The sequence below is a fragment of the Diabrotica undecimpunctata genome, chromosome 6 (genome assembly GCF_040954645.1).
Source record: "Diabrotica undecimpunctata isolate CICGRU chromosome 6, icDiaUnde3, whole genome shotgun sequence".
NCBI classification, from domain to species: domain Eukaryota; kingdom Metazoa; phylum Arthropoda; class Insecta; order Coleoptera; family Chrysomelidae; genus Diabrotica; species Diabrotica undecimpunctata.
The window spans coordinates 3,038,639-3,060,542 of record NC_092808.1 but is presented as its reverse complement, the minus strand read 5'-3'; the positions used below and the strand labels follow the sequence as shown (position 1 = coordinate 3,060,542).

Below are 21,904 nucleotides of genomic sequence, written 5' to 3'. Positions count from 1 at the left end.
TTCATATTAATGGTCAATATTGGCCATTAACAGATTAGATGTTGCATCGGGAATAAAAAAGTAACAAAAGATTATAAAATATATGCATATTATCAGTATATCTCAAAAACTGTAGGTACCTATACTTCCTTTTTTATGTCGACTTTGTCTTCGATTTCTCCTGTCTACTATCCATATGTTCTAATTTACATATTTCCTTTACTAGTTGCTGCTAGTATCTTGGATCATATATTGACTCTTTGCTAACCGGACCTAATCTGCTTTTTTCTCTTACTTTTACCAGAAATTCAATACTTGAATGCCCCAACCATGCCCGTTTATTTTTGGACTGAAAAAGTACAATAACAATTTTATTCTGCAACATACATGCATTACTTTATATCTTCTTAAGCTCCCAATATTCAGTAGCTTATAACTGGTTATTATGCCTAACAGAAAATGTCTGCAGGCAAGTTCTAACTATTTTTTTAATCATAATTTTGATTTCTCCAATTTGTTTGATCTGTGTGTTTTCTACTAAATATTTTATTTTCCTTTCCAGTCCAGTTTGTCTTAAGCTTTATAATCTTTGCTTGCATTCCTTCTAGTGTTTTCACCTTGCCCCATTGTCATAAGAAAGTTGCATATTTTTTACTCTCCTCCACTGTTATTAATAAAATTAAAGAGACATTTTAGATTACGATAAATATTTGTGTTTGTAAGTAAACATATTGTACTCAAATAGAGTCCAACTTTATAGACGACTTTATTCGACTACAAAATATGTTCTTCATGTGTTTTGTTGTGTATAGTTAATAGTTATACTTTATAGACATCGATAGTGTGGGTATTTCAAGCTCTTTAGAAAAGGCTGTAATTATTGGTGATAATATTCTTAAAATATTGTAACATAAAATATTAACTGTGGTAAATATTTTCATCAATTTTTACACTCGGTATTGTAGAAGCTATAGACTCTCTTTATATCTTCAAAGTAGGGGTAGTAAGTATTTTAACTGGTGTGTTACAGGTTGATTCTTATTATAGGTTTTATTTCAATTCCATTTCTTATAATTAGTTTAACCTGACCACGACTTGTAAACTTTAGTATTGCTGAAACCAAAAAGGCATTAATAACTATAAAATAAAGAAAAACTTACAAATAAGTAAAGACTTTTGATCTATGATGGCATATTTTTTTACTAAAATATTTAAAATTTATCCAAAAGGATTACAAATATCTTCAAAATGTTTTCGATCCAGTCGAACCATTATCAAAGAATCATTGTAATGACACAAGATACAGTTTATACGTAATGATGTTATAGGATATCACTTTAAGGTAACATACATTTTCCCTGTTCCAAAAAAGAACAACTTGGTCCAACGGTAAGAACTAGTCAACAGTTATTCTTCAAAGCCCTAAAAAATCTAAGAACCGAATGGTCTCAACAAATACCAAAGCAGATAAGAGACAATGAAGGACACCTCCTCCTCTATCCTTTCTGCTTCGTAAGGATGTATTGGTGTCATGTTTTTTTGTTTGACTATTTCTGTCCAATTATCTCTCTCCTGTGCGTGTTCTTTTGCGTCGGAGAATGAGTAACCAGTCATATCCTTTATTTGGTCTGATCATTGTACTGGATATCTTCCTCTGGATCTTTTACGAGCTACGTTACCTTTAACTATCATTCGCTCCATGCCTTCTCTTCTTCTAGTTATATGTCCAAAATATCTCAGTATATTTTGGTTGATAATTGTGATGGATGACTAGGATGGCTAGGATGTCTAGGAAAACTAGTCATCCAAAATCAAGTGGTAGAATTGACAAAAAGTACATATATCTTGGTCATGAAATCAGAATAGGCAAGGACAACCAGACCTGCGAATTTCAACGACGAATAACACTTGCTTTGGCGGCGTATGGTTCACTAAGAGACATCTTTAAGAGCAACATATCGATATCTATGAAACGGAAAACATATGATCAATGCGTTCTTTCTATTATGACATTTTCTTCTTTTTTCTATGCCGTCCCCATTAACGGAGGTTGGCGACCACATTTTTAAAAGTGTCTCTGTCTTTTGCAACGTGGAATAATTCGTCTACAGTCATGTTTGTCCAGTCTCTAATATTTCGCATCCATGACTTCCTCTTTCTACCTATTCCCTTTTTGCCATCGACTCTACCGTGCGTGATGACCTGCAGAAGACTATATTTATCATTTCTTAGTATGTGTCCAAGGTATGCAGTCTTACGTACTTTCATTATTCTCAACAATATTTTTTCTCGACCCATCCTTCTCAGCACTTCCTCATCTCATTGGTGACCCTGGCAGTCCATGGAATTCTCAACATTCTCCTGTATATCCAAAGTTCAAAAGCTTCAAGCTTCTTAATTATTTGCGCTTTTAATGTCCATGTTTCTACTCCGTACAATAGTTGCGACAAGACGTAACGTTCAACAAACCTCAGTCTCAGCGCAGTATTCAGATTTTTGTCACAGAACAATTGCTTGAATTTTAAAAACGCTGCCCTTGTCATTTCTATTCGTACCCGGATCTCTTGGTCTGGATCTAATTCTGTGTTGCTGTAAGCTCCCAGATATTTAAATTTTGTCACTCTCTCTATTTGCTCTCCACCAAGAGGTACTTGTTCATTATTTATTGGACTCCTTGATACTATCATAAATTTGGTCTTATCTGTGTTGATGTCAAGTCCCATTTGAATGAATTCACTATTTATTGCATCTAGTAAAGTTTGTAGTTCTTTTGTTTGTTTGTTTTGGTATTTCTACTATTATCTTTGATGATCTGTGTCAGCGGTTTGAATTCTTTCGCTAGATACTTGACTTTTAAGAGAAGTTCTCTAGATTCTTGGCGGTCAGCATGTTGTACACATGTTTTTAATATAAATATTTTTGTCCCTCTGTACCAGTTTTTTATAGTTGTATTTTCTTACTGCATGATAATGATCAGATCTTAGATAGATGGCTGCAATATTTCGAGGATCTACCGAACACCCAAAATGATGTAGACTGTAACCAAGAAGAACCAAAACAGGTAAAGCAAAAAGGCCAAAATCTAGGCGAAATAGCTACAGCAGAAACAAAAGAAATTATACAAAAACTTGTGATAAAATCACAGCGGAAATGCTACAGAACATGAGCTACAAGGGCATTGAATTGTTAACAAAAGTTTGTAAGAAGGCATAGAGTGAGAACAAAGTACCAGAAGATTTGGGAAGTAGGGGTTATTCTACCCATCTTCAAAAAGGGAGATAGGCAAGAATTCAGAGGTATAACACTACTGAGCATCCCATCCAAAGTGTCCGAGAAAATATTACAGAAACGTCTTTTACTATTAAAAATTAATACAGAACGCATGGCACTGAGTTAGACCAAGTCTTTATTGACTTAAAAAAAGCATTTGATAGTATACCCCAAGGAAGGTGATAGACATAAGCCTAAAAAGAAATGTGTGAATACCAAACTCAGGAAGATATTATGAGTGTACACAGACATACAAGGAACAGGGTTAAAACCAATAATCTGGAATCCTAAGAGATTATAGTAAATGAGGGTTTACGTCAAGGGGAAGTTTTTGTAGACTACTTATTTTAAGTTGACAATAAAATTAACAAAAAAGTAAAAAACTATATTTTATACTCTTAAATAACTTGAGCTTTAAATGCACTATAGATAATAATACCTAGGAAAATCCTGATGTGAAAATCAGACTAATAGCTTGAAACAATCAAATCCGGAGTGTAATAGAGACACATGACGGGATCAGTGTATAAACAATATGGAGTATCAACAATAACTTCAGTTCAGTAACTTACGCAAACCGTAAATAAATCGTATAATAAGAATCGACCTTTATTTTGTATTAATTTTCTTGTCCTGTGATTCTTAACAAACATATTATCGTCAGCACCATTTTTGTCAAATATAAACGGAAGCACTGGTTCTAATAAAAACATTTTTGCAGAATTATATGCACAAATTTTACGAATGTTTAATGAGAACTGATGTTTTCTGTAATTACTAACACCACACTTTACTAAACGAGTGAATTTATATGTTTATATTGAGTAAGGGTTGGTTTTTAACTGAGTTTGGTTTTACCGATGCAGTTTACATAGTTTTTTTTAATCTGGAAACTTCTTTCCATTACTTTTTTAAGATATACTTTAAAAGAAAATGGTTACCAATATTATGAGTATACTCACTTCTTTGTTATTTGAGCTGGATTCAAAACTTTTGGGAATTCTAAGGCTTTTTGCACTATTTCATAGTAGTGGATGAAATCTAGATCTATCAGTATAATACTGAAACAAAATAATAGTCCAAAGAATCTTTGCGCATATCTAATGAAACTTTTTAATTTTGTGATCTAAAATTTCTCGAAACTATCATCGTTATTTGCATGTTATTTGCATGTTTTTTCTATGGGGTATTTGTTTTCAAACGCCATTCGTCTTCTAAGTGCTTTCGTCTTTTTGTCGATATTTTCATTTTGTAACTCTTAAGGCGGGGTCCCACCAGTCGCGCTGCGCTGCGCCGCGCTGTTTGTTTTGGTTCATTTGTGCGCGGAGCGAGCTTGAGCGACTAGTGGGAACGACAAGTAGCGCTGCGCCGTACAAGTTCAAACAAGAACGAACATTATCCGTTGGTTGTCGGTAAAGTAGTGTAGATCAAAGAAAAGTGCGCGTTTAGTTGGAACGGTGTTTGTGATTGAAGACCATTTTTACAGATTATTGTGTTTCTGTACTATCTCCGCAATGAGTTTTGAGTGGAATCATGAAGAAGTTGAAAAACTTATTTAGGCATACAGAGACAAACCAGAATTGTGGAATCCGAAAAGAAATAATTATCATATAAAAAGTAAGAAATATGATACATGGGTATTTATTGCAGACAATATCGGTTGTTCCGTCGCTGAAGCTAAAACAAAGTTGACGTCTTTGTTGTCTTCATATAGAAGAGAAAAGGTGAAAATGAAAAAGTCAATGGACACAGGCAAAGCTAATTTTACATTTTAATTTCAGTAGACATTAATAAATGCTTTGTTTCATCTCTTTCTTATTACTGGTTCAATCATTGTAAACAGGTACTCGAAATCGTGTAACGACATACGAAAAAAAATTTTGAAACTGTCCTGCAACTAAATCACTTAAAAGATTATTTCCATTATAAACTTGTCTAATTTTAAATACTGGTGTAACCCAATAACGACGTTTTCTCTGGGTCTTTTGTTTTTCTTATAAAAAATGGTTAATTACTATAACAGCAGCACTTGCTATTGCTAATTTTGTTTCCATCTTGCGCGCGTAAATAAAAACTGGAACTTATTTGTTCCTCTAGAATCACATGCGCAAAGTTGCGCCGCTCTGTGTAGTTCTGCTCCGCGCTGCTCGAAGCAGAGCGGCGCAGTGCAGAATAGCGCGACTGGTGGGACCCCGCCTTTATACAATATATAGTTTGCAAATCCTTTTCGAAAATTTTTCATCTTCTACAATAACGTTTGTAATATTTTTAATCCGTTGTTAAGAATTTTGGTAATAAGTGTAGCAAAAGACGTCCACATCACGGATTTTATGTTTTTTTAGTCTTTTCGTGTTTATTTTCTTCTTTTTATGTGATTTTCTCAGTAAGTTCTTGTATTTTTATATAATCAGTTCCATATTAAGAAAATTCTTTTAGTTCTCTTCTATACAATATTCTAAAAGGATTTGAATCATAATAGTACTCAATACAGCTGTGTATTAGTAACTCCGACACTCAGTTAAAAACCCATAAAGGATAAACTGATGTCATTTTTCTAACGGTGTCAACCATTTTCCAGTTGGCTTCACCACGACAACTGAAAACCCAGATACCACTACAAATCCTAACCCAGAAGTGACCATAGACGTTACCATTGAAGATACCAACATCGGTATTTATGAAGTTGGCAGCAGTGTTAGGTACAACTGTTCTGCAAAGTCACGATTTGTTATAAGGGTAAGTACATTAATCAAAATATTTTCACCGTTTTCTCGAATAACAGTTTTAATGTTATTTTGAACTATAAGCAGTTTATGATTTCAAGAGTAACACTGGTAGTAGTAGTATAAATAAAAACTTAAAAATATTTTTATTTTTTACAGCCTGTTCGAATTAACTGGAGAAAAGCCGATGGCGATCTACCATCCCGTGCCATTGACGATGGAAATGGTCTCCTGGTGATCACAGATTTGAGAGTATCTGATTCTGGTCGATACATTTGTGAAGCCAGCGATGATTACACGATAGTGACATCCAGTGTTGACTTAAATGTAGGAGGTAAGCGACAACATTTAAAATCTTTTATAAAAACATTGACAAAATAAAATCCAAGTTAATTATCTTAAGATATATTCGTTTATGATGTATTTTCACCTATATTAAAAGAACAGGAAAAACTATTAAGAAAAAGCTTTTACTACTTAGAAATGCATCTATATCTTAAGTTAATGTATAAAATCTGACCAATTTCAGCCTAAGAGTAGACCATATTAGAAAACAAGTTCAAAAATTTTAAATTTATTGTTTTCTATGAGCATTATTTTGTAAAAGTACTACATTCACGTAGGGTAGATCGGGGCTAGTTGTGACAGGGGCATGTTGTGACAAATAGTTTTATAGACTAACCATAGGTAGCAGCGTCGCCCGGTTACCCAGAATTCCACGTCCGCATGTCCTCAGTCTGTTTGTGTAGTTTGGTTGTGATGCTATGCGTTTCTGCCGCTTTATAAAATTATATGTCATTTCGTTGTAACGAAGTAAAATTTTGCTGTTGTCTTTGAATTGTTATTTCACTTTCAAACCACAAGGTAAGAAACTTATTCTAGTTGTAGTAGATAGTTTGTTTATTTCTCTCTAGTAAGACACAGTTTGGTTTCTATACGACGTGTCAAGGTCTGTGCAAGTGGCTTTATGTAAAATGGCGTACGGTGGGGCTAGTTGTGACGAAAGGCTTGGGGCAGATTGTGACAGTGTCACAACATGCCCCTACTAATTTTAATGCATGTTTATGGGTTTGTTACAGATAATGGTGAGAAATTATAAAAGGAAAACGGAACGTGGTCGGAGTAATATAAACAGTTACGAGTCGGCTTCGTTAGATGTTAAGTCTGGATCGTGTAGTTTAAGGCAAGCAGCTGAAAAATATGGCGTTAACCGGATGTCCTTACTTAGATATATAAAAAAACAACAAACCAATCCAGATGGAGTGGTAGAAATGGGTTACAAAAGACCTCGAATGATATTTTCACAACAACAAGAAGAAGAGCTCTGTGAATATGCTGTTCAGGCAGCGAAAATATTTTATGGTATTAGCCCAAAAGAAATGAAAAGTTTAGCTTTTGAATTTGCTATAGCGAACAAAGTTCTTGTGCCTGAGAATTGGGTAGCAACAAAACACGCCAGTAATGATTGGTTTACAAAGTTCATGCAACGTAACAATAATGTGTCTATTCGTGTTCCTGAGGCTACCAGCTTAAGTCGGAGTACAAGTTTCAACAAGCACAATGTCGGACTCTTTTTTGATAACCTCGAATTAGTATTAAGTCAAAACCATTTTACAGCTAATGATATTTGGAATATAGACGAGACAGGGACTGGGACTGTCCAAAAACCGGTAAAAATCATAGCGAAGAAAGGCGAGAAAAGAGTTGGTGGTGTCACTTCAGCTGAGAGGGGGACCAATGTTACTATGGTTCTTGCTATTAACGCAGAGGGTAACTCAGTTCCTCCTATGTTCGTTTTTCCACGTAAGTTTTACAAGGAGCATTTTGTACGTGATGGGCCAGTAGGTTGTTGTGGTACTGCTAACCCAAGTGGCTGGATAACAGGCCCGGACTTTTTGTTTTTTATGAAGCATTTTGTAAAAAAAGTAAGGTGCTCAAAGAAATCACCGGTTTTAGTTCTGTTAGACAACCACAGTGCTCACCTATATATCGAAGTCCTTGACTATTGTACAGAGCACGGTATTACTCTCTTATCGTTCCCTCCCCATACAACAAATAGACTTCAACCACTGGATGTTTCCGTTTTTGGTCCATTTAAGAAGTTTTTAAACGACGCCATGTGTGGATGGATGAAATCTCATCCTGGAAACACAGTCTCAATTTATGACATCCCAAGTATAGTGAAAACAGCATTACCTAAAGCTGTAACACTAACAAATGTTCAGGCAGGATTTCGTTCTACAGGAATATGGGAATTCAATAGAAACATTTTTAATGAAGAAGACTTTCTGTGTTCTTCGGTGACCGACCGACCTTTGAATAGGCCTATTGACATCGTAGATGGTAATGAGGAAGCCAGTGCTGGGCAGCTTAAAGAGTTTCAGCATCTCGATGAACCTGAACCGTCGTCATATTATGCTAACCAGCCAGGACCCTCCCATACCTATCAACCAGGACCATATCAACAAGGATCATCGCAGGCCAACCTACCAGGATCATTCCATGCCGAAGTTCTGCCTGTCAGCCCTATGGATATAAGACCTCTGCCAAAAGCTGGTCCTCGAAAAAATAAAAAACGCAAGAGCTTAACATCTGCAATTTTGACTAGCACACCTGTCAAGGAGACAATTCGCAGTGAAGAGTTAAAGAGGAAGGAAACAATAAAGTGCAAAGAGGATAAAATAAAGAAAAAATTATTTGACTCAAAACAACTGTTGCCTAAGAAAAAAGCAGCGCCAAAGAAAGAGACCGCAACAAGAAAAAGAGAAGACAGCTCAGAAGAAGAGGAAGAAGATTACTTTTGCTTAGTTTGTATGGGACCATATAAAAAGTCTAGGTTAGGAGAAGACTGGGTGCAATGTATGGAATGCAAGAGGTGGGCTCATGTAAAGTGCACAAAAGATGATCTTTATTATGTTTGTATAAACTGCCACTCTTCAGAACTACAAGTAGAATCAGCACAAATTGACGATAGCGATTAAGTTTTTTATTTTACTTTAAATTCACTACATGTTTGTCTACACATTTGTTTCTTACATAAACATTTATCAAACATTTATGTATCTATACTTAACTATAAAATAAATTTATTATGGAAACTTTGTTATTATTCTCCAACTAAAGTTTATTATATTTAAAAATATTTACTGTCACAACCTGCCCCAAGTTCGTCACAACTTACCCCATATTGGGGCAAATTGTGACAATATGTGCATTTTGTAAAACTATTTACATACTGTAAGGTATTGCTTAAAAATTGCTGATGTTCCCAAATAATGATTCCCAATTAAAAATAGTACCTCATTAAAGTAATCTAACAGCCCTAAAAATTACGAAAAAAATGTTAAAAATTATTTTGTCCAAAGTGGCACAACTAGCCCCAGTCTACCCTACTCCATCCATCTTACGTTTTGACTTAGAATCATACCTAAATATCTCAATCATTTCTTTGGAAACACTTTCATTCCTACTCATTCAAATGTTATTCCGTTTTTCTTTTCCGTGGTCCTTTGAGGATTATGACCTCAGTCTGACCCGTAGCCAGTTGTAGTCCATGCATTTTCATCTATATCTCGACTTAGTTGCATCTAAGCTTTTCACCGAAGATAAGGTCCTCCCTGTCCTGCGCCACAAACAGTATAGTGAGGTCATCCGCAAAATCTAAAGGAATTACACCCTCTTCGTATTGTTGGGTCATCACTCCTGCGCCAATTCAGTCGTCACTTCAACCATCACTTATTTTTATACTACAATTTTCCTTTCTAACAGATAGCCCGAGACCACATGCATCAATTAACCCAGAAACATTTTCTCTCGTTAAGATGTTTTAATTCCTTCTTTCATTTTAAGGAATTGAACAAGTACCTACTGAACAGCTAGGTAATAGCCCACCTGACTCTATGAAGACTGTGTCGATTCTCCCTCTTAGAATCCTTCCGTACAAGTAACCTATGCATTTCCAGTGATGAGTCGGTTAAAACCCGGCAAAGTAACGCAAAAGATGGAAAATGTAATACGTTGTAACATACAAAGAGATAAAACTACTAGAGGTAGAAAATTATCTATATGAACCTATAAATTACAGTACATTATTATTGTTTAATCATGTTGTCTGATAATCCATTCTCATGATAGACAACAATTGGCACGTTTTCGTCTACGGTTAAAACCATTTTCAAGAATTGTTTTTCAACAAAAAGTTTCTGTTTACCATGTATTCTGGATTATGCAAAAACTCTCATACCTTTATGATTTTCTTAATAACCAGCAACATTTGAGAAGAATAATGAAATATTTTAAAGCTGGTAAGATGACAACATAACCAAACCCTATGGAGGCGATTGTTGGACTTTATTGCCGTTTTTCTAACTTCTTTCCAGTAATTTGATCCATTGCCATACTATCCGGATGACTGAGTTAACCTCTCTCTTGTTTTTGTTGTTTGTGTCCATTTTTGTCCCAAGAAAAGAGGGATAGAGAATGTATGTGGATATGGTGTGGATTAATAATGAGACCTGTATGTAGTAAGATACGTTTAACCATCCTTAGCTCTATCTGGGTCATGCTCACTTCAAAAAATTACTGACCACGATCGAGTATAAATAGCATCTTCGGGAAACAAGTTCTCATGGCTTTAGGAAAGGAATGTCACTTCTAACTTCCAACATACTGGTATACAGTTTGGTCTACAATTCTCAATACTTCATCCTACACGCATTGATACCTGTGAAAGATCTGTTCCGAAAGATATAGAAGGATTAGTTCAAGATAACAGCGGGAATATGATAAACTATAAAATATTTTCATTATTTTTATGTCAATAGGAATTTTTACCTTAATGCAATCATTTAAAAGGAAATTATAACTTTGTAAACTGTAAAAGTATACATTTTATTTTTTGCATGCTGCAATAGTATCACTTAGGAAAGCCTATAGATATGGAGGTAATGTTGACATTATTTTGAACATTAATCTTCTATTTTTACATATATAAACTTTTTTTGTTCAGTTCCACAAGACAGGCCTCCCAGAATAGCCCTATCCCAACCATATGTAGACGTCAACGCAGGTCAGCCGGTAGAAATTCAGTGTGTAGGAAATGGTGTACCTGCCCCACAAATCAGTATCGTTAGAGCTGATGGCCAACCTCTAAGTTCAGGACAGGTAAAAAGCCTTTTTTACAATATTATATTTACCATATTTTTTAAGACATATGTATACATGTACTATAGTACTCAGAAAGTACCAGATGTACTGCTCTTTTTGTGTGTGTCGATAGCGCCGATATATATTTGACGCTAAATTTGAATTTTGTTGGTTTTCTTGACTTACATCCAAAATAATCACTATTATCTGAACAGAATAATTTGATATGTTGTTATTAAAATTTAATAATTTTACAGCGATTTGAAAACGGCCTCTTCCGCATACACCAATCGCGAGTCTCCGATTCCGGCGACTACAACTGCATCGCTTCCAACAGAGTAGGCACAGACTCCGCAAGATTCTCAATTATGGTGCACGAAGTCACTGTCGGTCCTATCATCAAGGTCGACATATCTCCACCGTCTTACAGAGGTGTTACCGGTGACAACGTGATGCTTAGATGTACCTCAAGCGCTTTTGGTCAATCTATCAGATGGAGCAAACAAGACGGCGAACTTCCATACAATTCCTATGAGGACAGAGGCACTTTGATCATCAGAAAAGCTACCCCTGACGTTTCTGGTCTCTACATATGTACAATTACATCGGCATCTGGCACAACAGGTTCCAACAGAGCCACTGTAACCATTACAGGAAGCGATGAAGGGTAATAGAGTTAAATTTTGACATATCGGCTAACAGTTTACTGAAATTTTAATGCATTTTCTAGAAAATTCCCTACGGCTTCAGTTTCCACAGAAAAAATAACCTTAAACCAAGGAGGATCCACCGACATTCAATGTACGGCAACTGGCGTTCCACCTCCTTCAGTGAAATGGACGAAACTTGGCGGTGATTTGGGCAACAACGTACAACAGTTTGGCTCAACACTCAATATCAGAAACGCAGCGATTGAAGATCGCGGCGTTTATGTTTGCGTCTCTACAAACGCCCATGGAATTGCGCAGGCGTCAGTCGTTGTTGAAGTCACACGTGAGTATATTTTACATTATGTATTATGATTTAACGTTCACTCGTTTATATTCAATGATTTTGACACCTATTTTGTTCCAGCATCATTGCAGATAGGCGTTAATAGATTTCGTAGAGTTCAATCAATCTTACAAAGTTTTTAGTAAACTATGGTTCGGTGTTTTATGTCTCGATATGTTCTTAATTTACCCATCTATAGGATGCCTCTCTCTGTCTGTTTCCTGCTGAAGATGTGGTTTCCTAGAAGGCTCCGTTTTCTTTAATCTCTTATACGTTTTTATAAATATGAAATGATTTTTCTTGATGTCTATCAGTGTGTAAATCTCTTGTATTTCTTTGGTATTTTAATGTATTTTTTCCTGCAACAGCTTTAAAGAAAATCTTTATGTTTTGTCATAAAACATCACTTAATGTACTTGAATCTTCGTTTTTTTATCGAGTGTTCATTTCGGTCATTGTGGATTATTCTATTAGAATATTATATTCTACCAGTGGCACTACACAAGCCTATTCGTGACGAAAATTTGTTCTTATAAAACAGTTCTATTATGATTTTCTTCTCGATGACCATGAAGAGATATTTCTAAATACATTATGAGGACAATATTTATTATACAGCACTGCCATTTTGCTACTTTAAAATAAGTTACGTACACTAAGATTATATTACTCTGATTAGTATCTAATGCTGAAATCGTATCTTCACGCTTTGTATCCACATCCAAATTCAAAAGGTAGAAAGATGTGTGCTTTCCGGGTCACCTTGAAAATCGCCGTTATTTCATTTTTAACGAGCTTTATCGTAAATAATAATAACACAAATACAAACTAATGCATGTTTCTGAGAATTGTTGTAGCGTTGGTGGTTTCCTTTGTAACAAAGAATTCCAATAATGCCGATTTCGCGGAAAACTATACACTTCCCAAAATGAACAGTACCTGTAACTGCCGCTTGTTTTAAATGTCTCATTTATGCTTCGACTTTCTGTTCAAACGCAACAAACAAACGTTTATTATTGCCACCATTAGTGTGTATTAGTGCCATTATTAGTGTTTATTATTGTTTATTTTTTGCCAAAAATGCCTTTGACTGTTGTTGAAACGGCACGCATTGTTGCGCTTGTGGAAGACGGTCATACTCATCGGCAAGTCGCAAGAACTGTTGGCGTAAGCCTTTCTACGGTTCAACGAGTGCTTCAACGCTTTCAGGAGACGGGTTTGCTAACCAGACGACCTGGATCTGGACGAAGAAGAACGACCACGGCACGAGATGACCGTTTCCTTATGTTTCAGGCTTAACGAAACCGGACCTCAACTGCGGTTATGCATCGAAATCGTCTACAGGAAGTACGAAATTGCAATATTAGCGTTGCAACAGTCAGGAGAAGACCTTGTTCTTCTGGACTATCTTCTCGGGTAATGGCTATAGGACCGCCACTTCGCCGGGCGCATCAAGTTGCACGACTAGCTTTTGCTCGACAATACGCGCATTGGGGAATTAATGATTGGAGCAAAGTGTTATTCTCAGATGAATCCCGTTTCTGCCTAACTGGATCCAATGGACTTGTAAGAGTTTGGAGAAGAACCGGTGAACGATTTGCACAAGCTTGCATTGCTCCAAGAATGTGATTTGGTGGAGGCTCGGTCATGGCTTGGGGAGGTGTATCTTCCGACTTCCGCACAGAATTACCCTTCATCGAAAATGGGTCCTTAACTGCACGAAAGTATATTACGGAGATTCTGGAAGAACATGTTATGCCCACCATGGCAGGGCTTGGAGAAGACGCCGTTTTTATGCAGGACAACGCGCGACCGCACGTTGCCAGGATCAGTATGCAATACTTAGACGCGGTTGGAATTACGAGGTTACCCCGGCCAGCTAGGTCTCCGGACCTGAATCCCATCGAATATCTCTGGGACGATTTGAAAAAACGTATTCAAACCCATACACCACCTCCTAACAACGCACAGGACCTTAAGGATCTGTTAGTGAGAGAGTGGAATAACATACCACAACATGTAATCCGGAGAAAAATTGAGAGTATGCCCCGTCGTCTGCAAGAGGTTATTAGAGCAAGGGGAGGCAATACATGATATTAGTCATTGAAATTCCACTGTTTTACCACGTTCTGTATTTTTATCATTTTTTTTTCGTATGTCTGTTTTATCAACAATTTGGTTTGTTTTCTGCTTTTTAAATAAAAACAATAAAAAAACCATTTTTTTTTTCAAAACAAACATTGATGACAAATAAAAAATACATTAGCCTAAAAAAAGGTTATTACTGCACCAGATGCAAAAATATTCAATAAACTTGAAATTTTCAAGGTGACCCGGATTTTATGATCGCGAGTGTATTTCTAATTGTCTGTTGTCAGTATATGAACTTTTCTGTATTTGTGGTCGATGCTTTCACAGATTTGTCGTTTTTAATACTATTGTCATCAATGAAGTTTTGGTCATGTTTCTCTAGGTTTGGAAACTCCACGGTTGGAAGTCTATCCTTCATCTAGCCAGATCGTCATTGCCGGAAACAGCGCCGTGGTTCAATGCAGAGCTGTAGCTGGAATTCCTTCCCCAACGATCACCTGGACCAGAGAAAACAACTTGCCATTGAGTTCAAACGTAGAAGAAATGTCTGGAGGCACTCTAAGGTATGTTTTAGTACATAATTTAAATAAATACTGCGAGAGTTGATTGAAAACTTTTGGAATTATTAAAGAAAATGCAATCTTAGACAAAATACATTTTTTTAACACAACTTTCTTTTAGCCATGTATATTACTCAAAGATATGTGCTGCCATTTTATCATTTTGAAAGATTCGTGACACTACATTCGTAATCCCATAAAATAGGCTGGTTCGAATACATATTTATCAGGTACTGTCATAGCCATAGCTCTGAACCAGTTTTGAAGATTGATGAGGGTCATATATCTTACTTTCAGTAATTTTTTTAGATCTTAGTTCGTTGTTGATGATCAGTTCTCTTTACTTTAGTACAACATGGATGATTATAATTTTCGTTGCAGATTCACACAGATAACTCAACGCGAAGAAGGAGAATACATTTGCACTGCAATTAACGAAGCCGGTTCAGCTAGCGTGTCTGCGCACATAGTTGTTCACAGTCCTCCTGATGTCATCATTACTCCAAGACAGGAAGTAATCACTAGGGGTATAGGTGATTCCTTGAGTTTAGAGTGTCAAGGTACGGGAATGCCTCAACCGACAGTGGGATGGACTAAACTTGGATCTCTGTACGCGTAAGTACTTGTATAAAGTTATTGCTAAATGTATTAGAGTTTTCCACAAACTTAGGTAAAAATTTAATGAGATAAACGTTTAAAACAAACCAAGCTTTTAGAAAAATTACTATTCCAGGAAAAAATACTATTCAAGCAACCATATTTTAACTTCTAAAAGCAGTAGAAGCAAAAAGGTATTTATTTAATAAATTAAATAACTAGTTTTCAACTCTTTTTAGCGAAACACTACCCGCTAATGTCAGATCAAGTCTACCGAACGTCTCTTTCCAAAAATTCACTCACCTAACCAAAGAAGATGCCGGAATCTACGTGTGTAAGGCTGAAAGCAGTGCCGGCATTGTAGAACGAAGAGTACAACTGATTGTAGACACTCTGCCAAGCAGGGGAGACATCACGGGTAAGTAGAATGAATTTACTCTGGTAGCTTAACTTAGGAGTAATTTTTAACTTGGTGTAGATTCAAATTTTCTGTTACGTAATTAGCGAATTAGTTACTTATATTTGTATACTTATATTATATTTGAGTTTTGCTGTGAAATATAATTATACGTATGTGGTTAAACTTTTACTTGAGTACATCGTGATTATTTTTTTTTTTCAAATGGACTGTTCGGTTATAACTATGGCTCTTTAGATACAGTAAGTTTGGTTTATTAAACTCGCTTGCTTTCATGAGTTTAATAGAATGTTTATTTAATAAACTACCTAAAACTTGTCGGTAATCAAAAAAGCGAAGGTTTTGTCATCCACCGTAATGATCACATTTAGGGAGAAAAGTGTCTCTTAGTACTTACTTATTTTCTGAAGCTCTTTCTACTTAAATTCTAACAAATTTTTTCTGTCTGTTTTTCTTATTCTAATCACACCATGTTTAGATTGACAGTTCATTTTTTGGAAAAGAATCTTATGGGTTTAAAATGGACTTCAGAACTTTTTTGTAATTGTCGTGTTTTAGCATTAGTCAAAGACATTTAGTAGTATTGCACAAGCTTCCTTCGTCATCCCCAATAATTAAGACCTTCAATTTGTACTTTAGCCGTCCCAGAAAATTTTCAGCTATAATATTGCCGATGCTTTATTGCTGTGTACATTCATTGACTACAAAGCCGCCTACGATACAATAGACAGAAACAAATTAATAGAAACGCTAAAAGAATTCCATGTGCCAGAAAAAATGGTAAGATTGGTGAAAATGACAATTAGAACAATCATTTGTGCTGTAAAATGCAACGGTACAGTCTCAGAAGAATTCGAAGTGAAAAAGATGTTCGCCAAGGAGACCCTTTGTCTACATTGCTATTCAATACAGTTCTAGAAAAAATTGTAAGGGTTAGTTGGATAACTAGATCCGGCACTATTTTATACAAGGAGCAACAATGCTTAGCATACGCTGATGATGTGGTTCTCATTGCAAGAAATGGAAGAGAACCGGCAAATATAGCAAAAAGACTGATTCGGGAAAGCTCTAAAATGGAACTGAAAGTTAATATTAATAAATCATCTGCTGGAGCCATGAGCAAAAAAAAATTATATGCTGCCGAGACATGAACTATGAACAAAAACCATACAGAACAGATTGGAAGCATGAGAAAGAAAGATAGTTCGCAGAATGTTTGGTGGAAAAGTAGCAGAGGGAGAATAGAGAAGACGCAGAACTAATGCAGAAGTGTACCATTGGTGTGCTAACCCTACAATAACGTGGTGAAAAAACGTAGACTAGAATGGCTCGGATATCTATAAGGAATTTAAGGTAATAGACTAGTCAAGAATATTGCTTGTAGAATACCCGAGGCAAAAAAAGAGAGAAAGACCAAGAAAGAAATGTAGAAATGTAGTGATGGAAGGTGTCAGAGAGATGGAAATCAGAGATTGGAAGCTGATAGCTAATAACAGAAAACGATGGAAATTATCCATTCAACAATGGACCTAAAAGGCCTGTTAACCCTGTACATACATAACTTTTTGGTAACTCCTTTTCCTTCGTTTGGTTTCCACTTTACATTTCCTGTTGATATTTATTCGTTCTTTTTTATCTTCCTCAGTTTTTCCCTTTTCAGGGACCACTGTTCTTTACTCTTCTTCGCCACTCATTTCTGTTTATCGTGTTTTCTTCACCTAAGTCTTTCTCTCTTAAGTCCTTCGCCACACAGTCCTTCCATTCTTCGGTTTTTCTCTACCTTTCTTTTCCTTAACTTCTAAGGGCTCTATCATTCCTTAAAGGTATTGAAATTTTTCTACAGTTGCTAGTTTTTTCCCAAGCAATTCAATGTTTGCAGCACAGCAGTTATCTACGAAGGGGGAGCCATAATTAATCATCAGAAATACATTGTCCGTTAAAAAATATATAATATATATAACAATGAAGTAGCTACTAATCCTGGTAACTGCAGCACGACGCTTGTATATAAATTAGTGGTATACGAGGGGTGTGTTATATTTAATAATATCTAAGAAGTACATTCTCGGACAGAACAAACGTGCTTTATAAGGTTGCAATTGTTTTGGTTTTTTTCTTTATTTCTAATACTTTTCAAGTGGAATATTAATGTTTATTTTACAATCTTATTGCCAATATTCTGCTTTAAAAACATTACAGTCCTCTTAGATTCGCTCCAAATACTTTCCAGCTTAGATTTTTGAGCGCATCTTCAAAGAAACTCAACTGATGTTGTCTAAATCTTAGTTACGTAGTCCTGGGAGGGAATTTGTAAAGTAAAAGATATCAATATATCAAAATCGATATAACACTAAAGTTCATTACAAATCCAGGTTACTTCAGCTCGCCCCTTGTATGTATAGTTGTATAGTTGTATACGAGGGGTGTGCTGTATTTAATAAGAGTAAATACAGTCGGCGAGAGAAAATAACCACAACAAAATCAAACAGCAAACGATTATTTTAACCAGAGAATAAATAAAAAACTTCTAACAGTGAATAAAAACTAAAATATACTTTATGAGATTACAGGTCTTCTGGTTTAATTCCTTATAGTTCCCAGCTTATAGTTCCCAGCTTATAGTTTGGTACTTACCTTCCACGAAAGTCTTGTTGTTGCCAATATTTTGCTGTCTGATTGTTATACAGATGTTTTTTCTTTAAGATTTATGTTAATAAGAAAATTTCACTTGTAGAATTTATGTAATTTTGCACCAATATCCAACCACATACACATTTTACACATACACAGAAAAACTATAGAAATAATTTAAAAAGTAAACTAACAATGTAAAAAAATTTGAATCTACATTACAAATATCAACAAGATAACCACACGGGTTGGTGTTTTTTTGCTTTTTGGTGTAACCAAAGTCTCATAATCATGACAAATTTGTGCCAATTAAAAATAGTGAATTAATACTAAAGTTATTCAAAAAGATGACAAACTAATAACATAAAACGTTACTACTTGATATTAATTGTTTTGTCAATCTTTTTCTCTTCAAGGAAGAAGAAAAAGTAAAAAAAAATTATTGCGCCCTCTAGAAACATTCTAATTATAAGTGAAGTATATTTAACCATTTCTCTTGAGCACTATAATCACGATTTGCTGGAACAGATTTTTGGTATATTGGTGATAGCGTTTAAATGTCTATCTCAGACTATCTGTCCATATAGCAATTGCCGGTCTTTAAAGTACCTTCTGGGGAACTGTAATTAATGAGTCGTGGGACAATACCCAAGAGATTAAATGTCGCATTGGAAAGGCAAAAAGTGCATTCTTGACTATGACTTCTGTGTTCAAGAGCCATGACCTCACCCTAGAAACAAAAATAAGGCTCCTTAAATGTTATATGTACTCAGTGCCTCTGTACGGAGTAGAAACGTGGACATTGAAGGCGGAAACTCTATCAAAACTTCAGGCTTTTGAGCTATGGTCATACAGAAGGATCCTGAAGATACCATGGACAAAGTCACCAATGAAAAAGTACTGCGGGAGGATGAACACAACTGCAGATTTGGTCAACATCGTGAAGAGCCGTAAGTTGCAGTACTTGGGACATATAATGAGAAATCAAGGCAGATACGAGCTATTTCAATGAATTTTGCAAGGTAAAATTGAAGGAAAAAGGGCCCCAGGACGAAGAAGAATATCCTGGCTTGCTAACCTGAGAGCATGGTATAGAAAGACCTCAATACAACTATTTCGTATAGCAATCAACAAAGTCATCATAGCCAGAATGATCGCCAACGTTCGGAACTAAAAGGCACCCTAAGAAGAAGGAAAGTACCTTCATTTCGATGCATAGAACGAATATCTAGAAACGAGATATTAGCAACGAAATCAAGATCTATTTGAAGCTAACTCTAACTGAGCTCCTAAGCATAAACAAGTTGATATAACAGAAAAGAAGATGACTGTGATTAAAAAATAATTCGGTTATTGGGAGTGGAGAGAGGTATTGGTATGAAAATAAATTGAAACGATGATGGGATTTCCTTCCGAAAACTTTTCGTGTAACAAAACTGCCAAGACGACGAAAATTGTGCTTTAAATTTCTGTAGAGAGTTTTCGAAACCATTAAACAGTTTTTATTTGATTCGCTGTTTGGATTTACAAACATAGCTCGATATCACGACTACTTCTAAAATTTGCATGACTTACAAACGTCACCAAAACGTCAGAAATGAACACAAATTAGTCTTTAAATTTCACAACGAAGTAAACAAAGTAGAAACGATTAAGGAAACGATGCAAAGATAGCAGTGCCGGATTTAGTTCATGGACCGCCGGGGGCTAAGTCATACTATACCGCCACTGAAAGAGAAAGAAATCACGTTATCCTCTGAAAGGGGTAGAGAAAATAAAAATGAGAAAGTGATGGCAAGATCTTCATAAGCTTTTCGTCTAGATTTCAGATTATTTGCTAAATAATCAATTGTTTTATACAGAACTTGAGTTATAATCTTATTTTGCGGTGTAAGGATCTCTTTTGTATCTGCTTCGTCAAACTGTAATTTTCTTTTGCGACTTCTAATTTCTTTGCTGTATTTTGTTTGTTGTGATAAGAGCTGTCCCTTTTGTTCAAATAAATTACATTTATCATGAAGAGACTTGTAAAAATGTTGTAATGAGCTATACAAAGACGAACATGTATGTAAGTCCATATTTGCGCTTTGTAAATATTTACTCGCTAGGTCAGTTCTTTCCAGTATTTTGAACCAAAAGGCAACATAAATACCAAATTCTAACGTAGCCATTTTTTCGTATAAATTGTTTGCTTGACAGCCAACTGGCATCTTCTTGTCGTCATTAGAGGATAACTCTAAAAGTGCTTGCTTTATATCTTGATAGCATAAATTAAGAGCTTTTAATGCATTAAATCGTCCTGACCATCGAGTCACATTATCTCTTTTTGGAACAAATGTTGTATGGCCACAACTTTTCAATAGATCAGTGAGTCGTTTCCATCTGTAAGTTGAAGCTGAGAAAAACAAATTTCTTCAGCAACAAAAAAAAAGTACTTTCCATAGTGCATTCTGTTGCATAATCAAATTTAGTGGAATCGGCTGCACATGGTACGTATTTTACCAAACTATTCCTAGATTTTATTCGGGCTGGAAGACCGCTATAAACGCCAGACATGTTATTCGCATTGTCATCTGCAGTCATCGATATTTATATTCAGGTCGGACAAAATTTTTACAATGCTAGCCGAAGATATGGAAATATCTTTGGCTTTGTGGCCAGTTTTGTCTAAAAACTGTATGAACCTCTCGACAGGTGTTTCGGTGTCCGAGAAATACCTAATAATGAATGTCAGTACGTGTTATATTAGGCGTAGAGTTAACACTGATTGAATAATATTTGCCACAATGAATTTGTTTTACAATTTCTTCTAATATGTGGTTCGAAAGCACCTGCAAACATTCAAAACAAATCGTTTTTGATAAATAAAATACTTAACCACAGCCTTTTGAAGCATATTTTCTTTTAAACGAGGATCGTATTCCGCCAACAACTCTAGTTATCCAAGGTAGTTGCCACTGCTAGTAGAACCAAAATTTTCGGTTCCTCTAAAAGGTAGTCTCCTACTAGCTACGAATTTTATGACAATAACGACTCTTTGTAATATGTTTCGCCAATATGTGGTCTCATATTTAATCTGTTGCCACAGAAAATCATCGATCTTCCTCATACTCAATGAATTTCTTGTACAAGGTACAATTTCCACTTGAAAAGAGTCGACAGTATAAGCAAAATAAAGAGCCTGTACTTTTGGAATAAACTAACCGATCACGCTGAATTTTTTCACCATTCTTTAAAACTTTATAGAATAATGATTTACTGCAGTACCTGTTTTGTTTTCCTATTTTTCTTTTTGAAAATTCAAAGAGTTAAGATCCTGTGTTTTGAATTCTTTCAGCACTTCGTCTACACAATTTGGACAGAATTTTGGATCTTGTAAATCAACTTGATTAACACCACTTTTGACTAGAATTTGACGTTCAGGAGAACTCTTTTCAGGATGTAAAAATTTTCAGATTTGGTAAAAAAAAGCTGAATCTTGGGTTCTACATTTAATT

General features: G+C 35.5%; 1 protein-coding gene across 29 annotated transcripts in view; it reads left to right on the top strand.

Moving 5' to 3' along the window:
- The window catches only part of trol (terribly reduced optic lobes), a 1,082,793-nt gene that overhangs the window by 1,016,380 nt on the left and 44,509 nt on the right, over window positions 1-21,904 (top strand). For all 29 annotated transcript variants that reach the window (XM_072534000.1, XM_072533999.1, XM_072534008.1 and 26 more), the window contains 8 exons: window positions 5,828-5,985; window positions 6,132-6,306; window positions 10,981-11,135; window positions 11,375-11,784; window positions 11,848-12,110; window positions 14,584-14,764; window positions 15,143-15,376; window positions 15,598-15,776. In XM_072534000.1, the coding sequence (XP_072390101.1) occupies window positions 5,828-5,985; window positions 6,132-6,306; window positions 10,981-11,135; window positions 11,375-11,784; window positions 11,848-12,110; window positions 14,584-14,764; window positions 15,143-15,376; window positions 15,598-15,776 (1,755 nt within the window). The remainder of the gene's footprint in view (window positions 1-5,827; window positions 5,986-6,131; window positions 6,307-10,980; window positions 11,136-11,374; window positions 11,785-11,847; window positions 12,111-14,583; window positions 14,765-15,142; window positions 15,377-15,597; window positions 15,777-21,904) is intronic.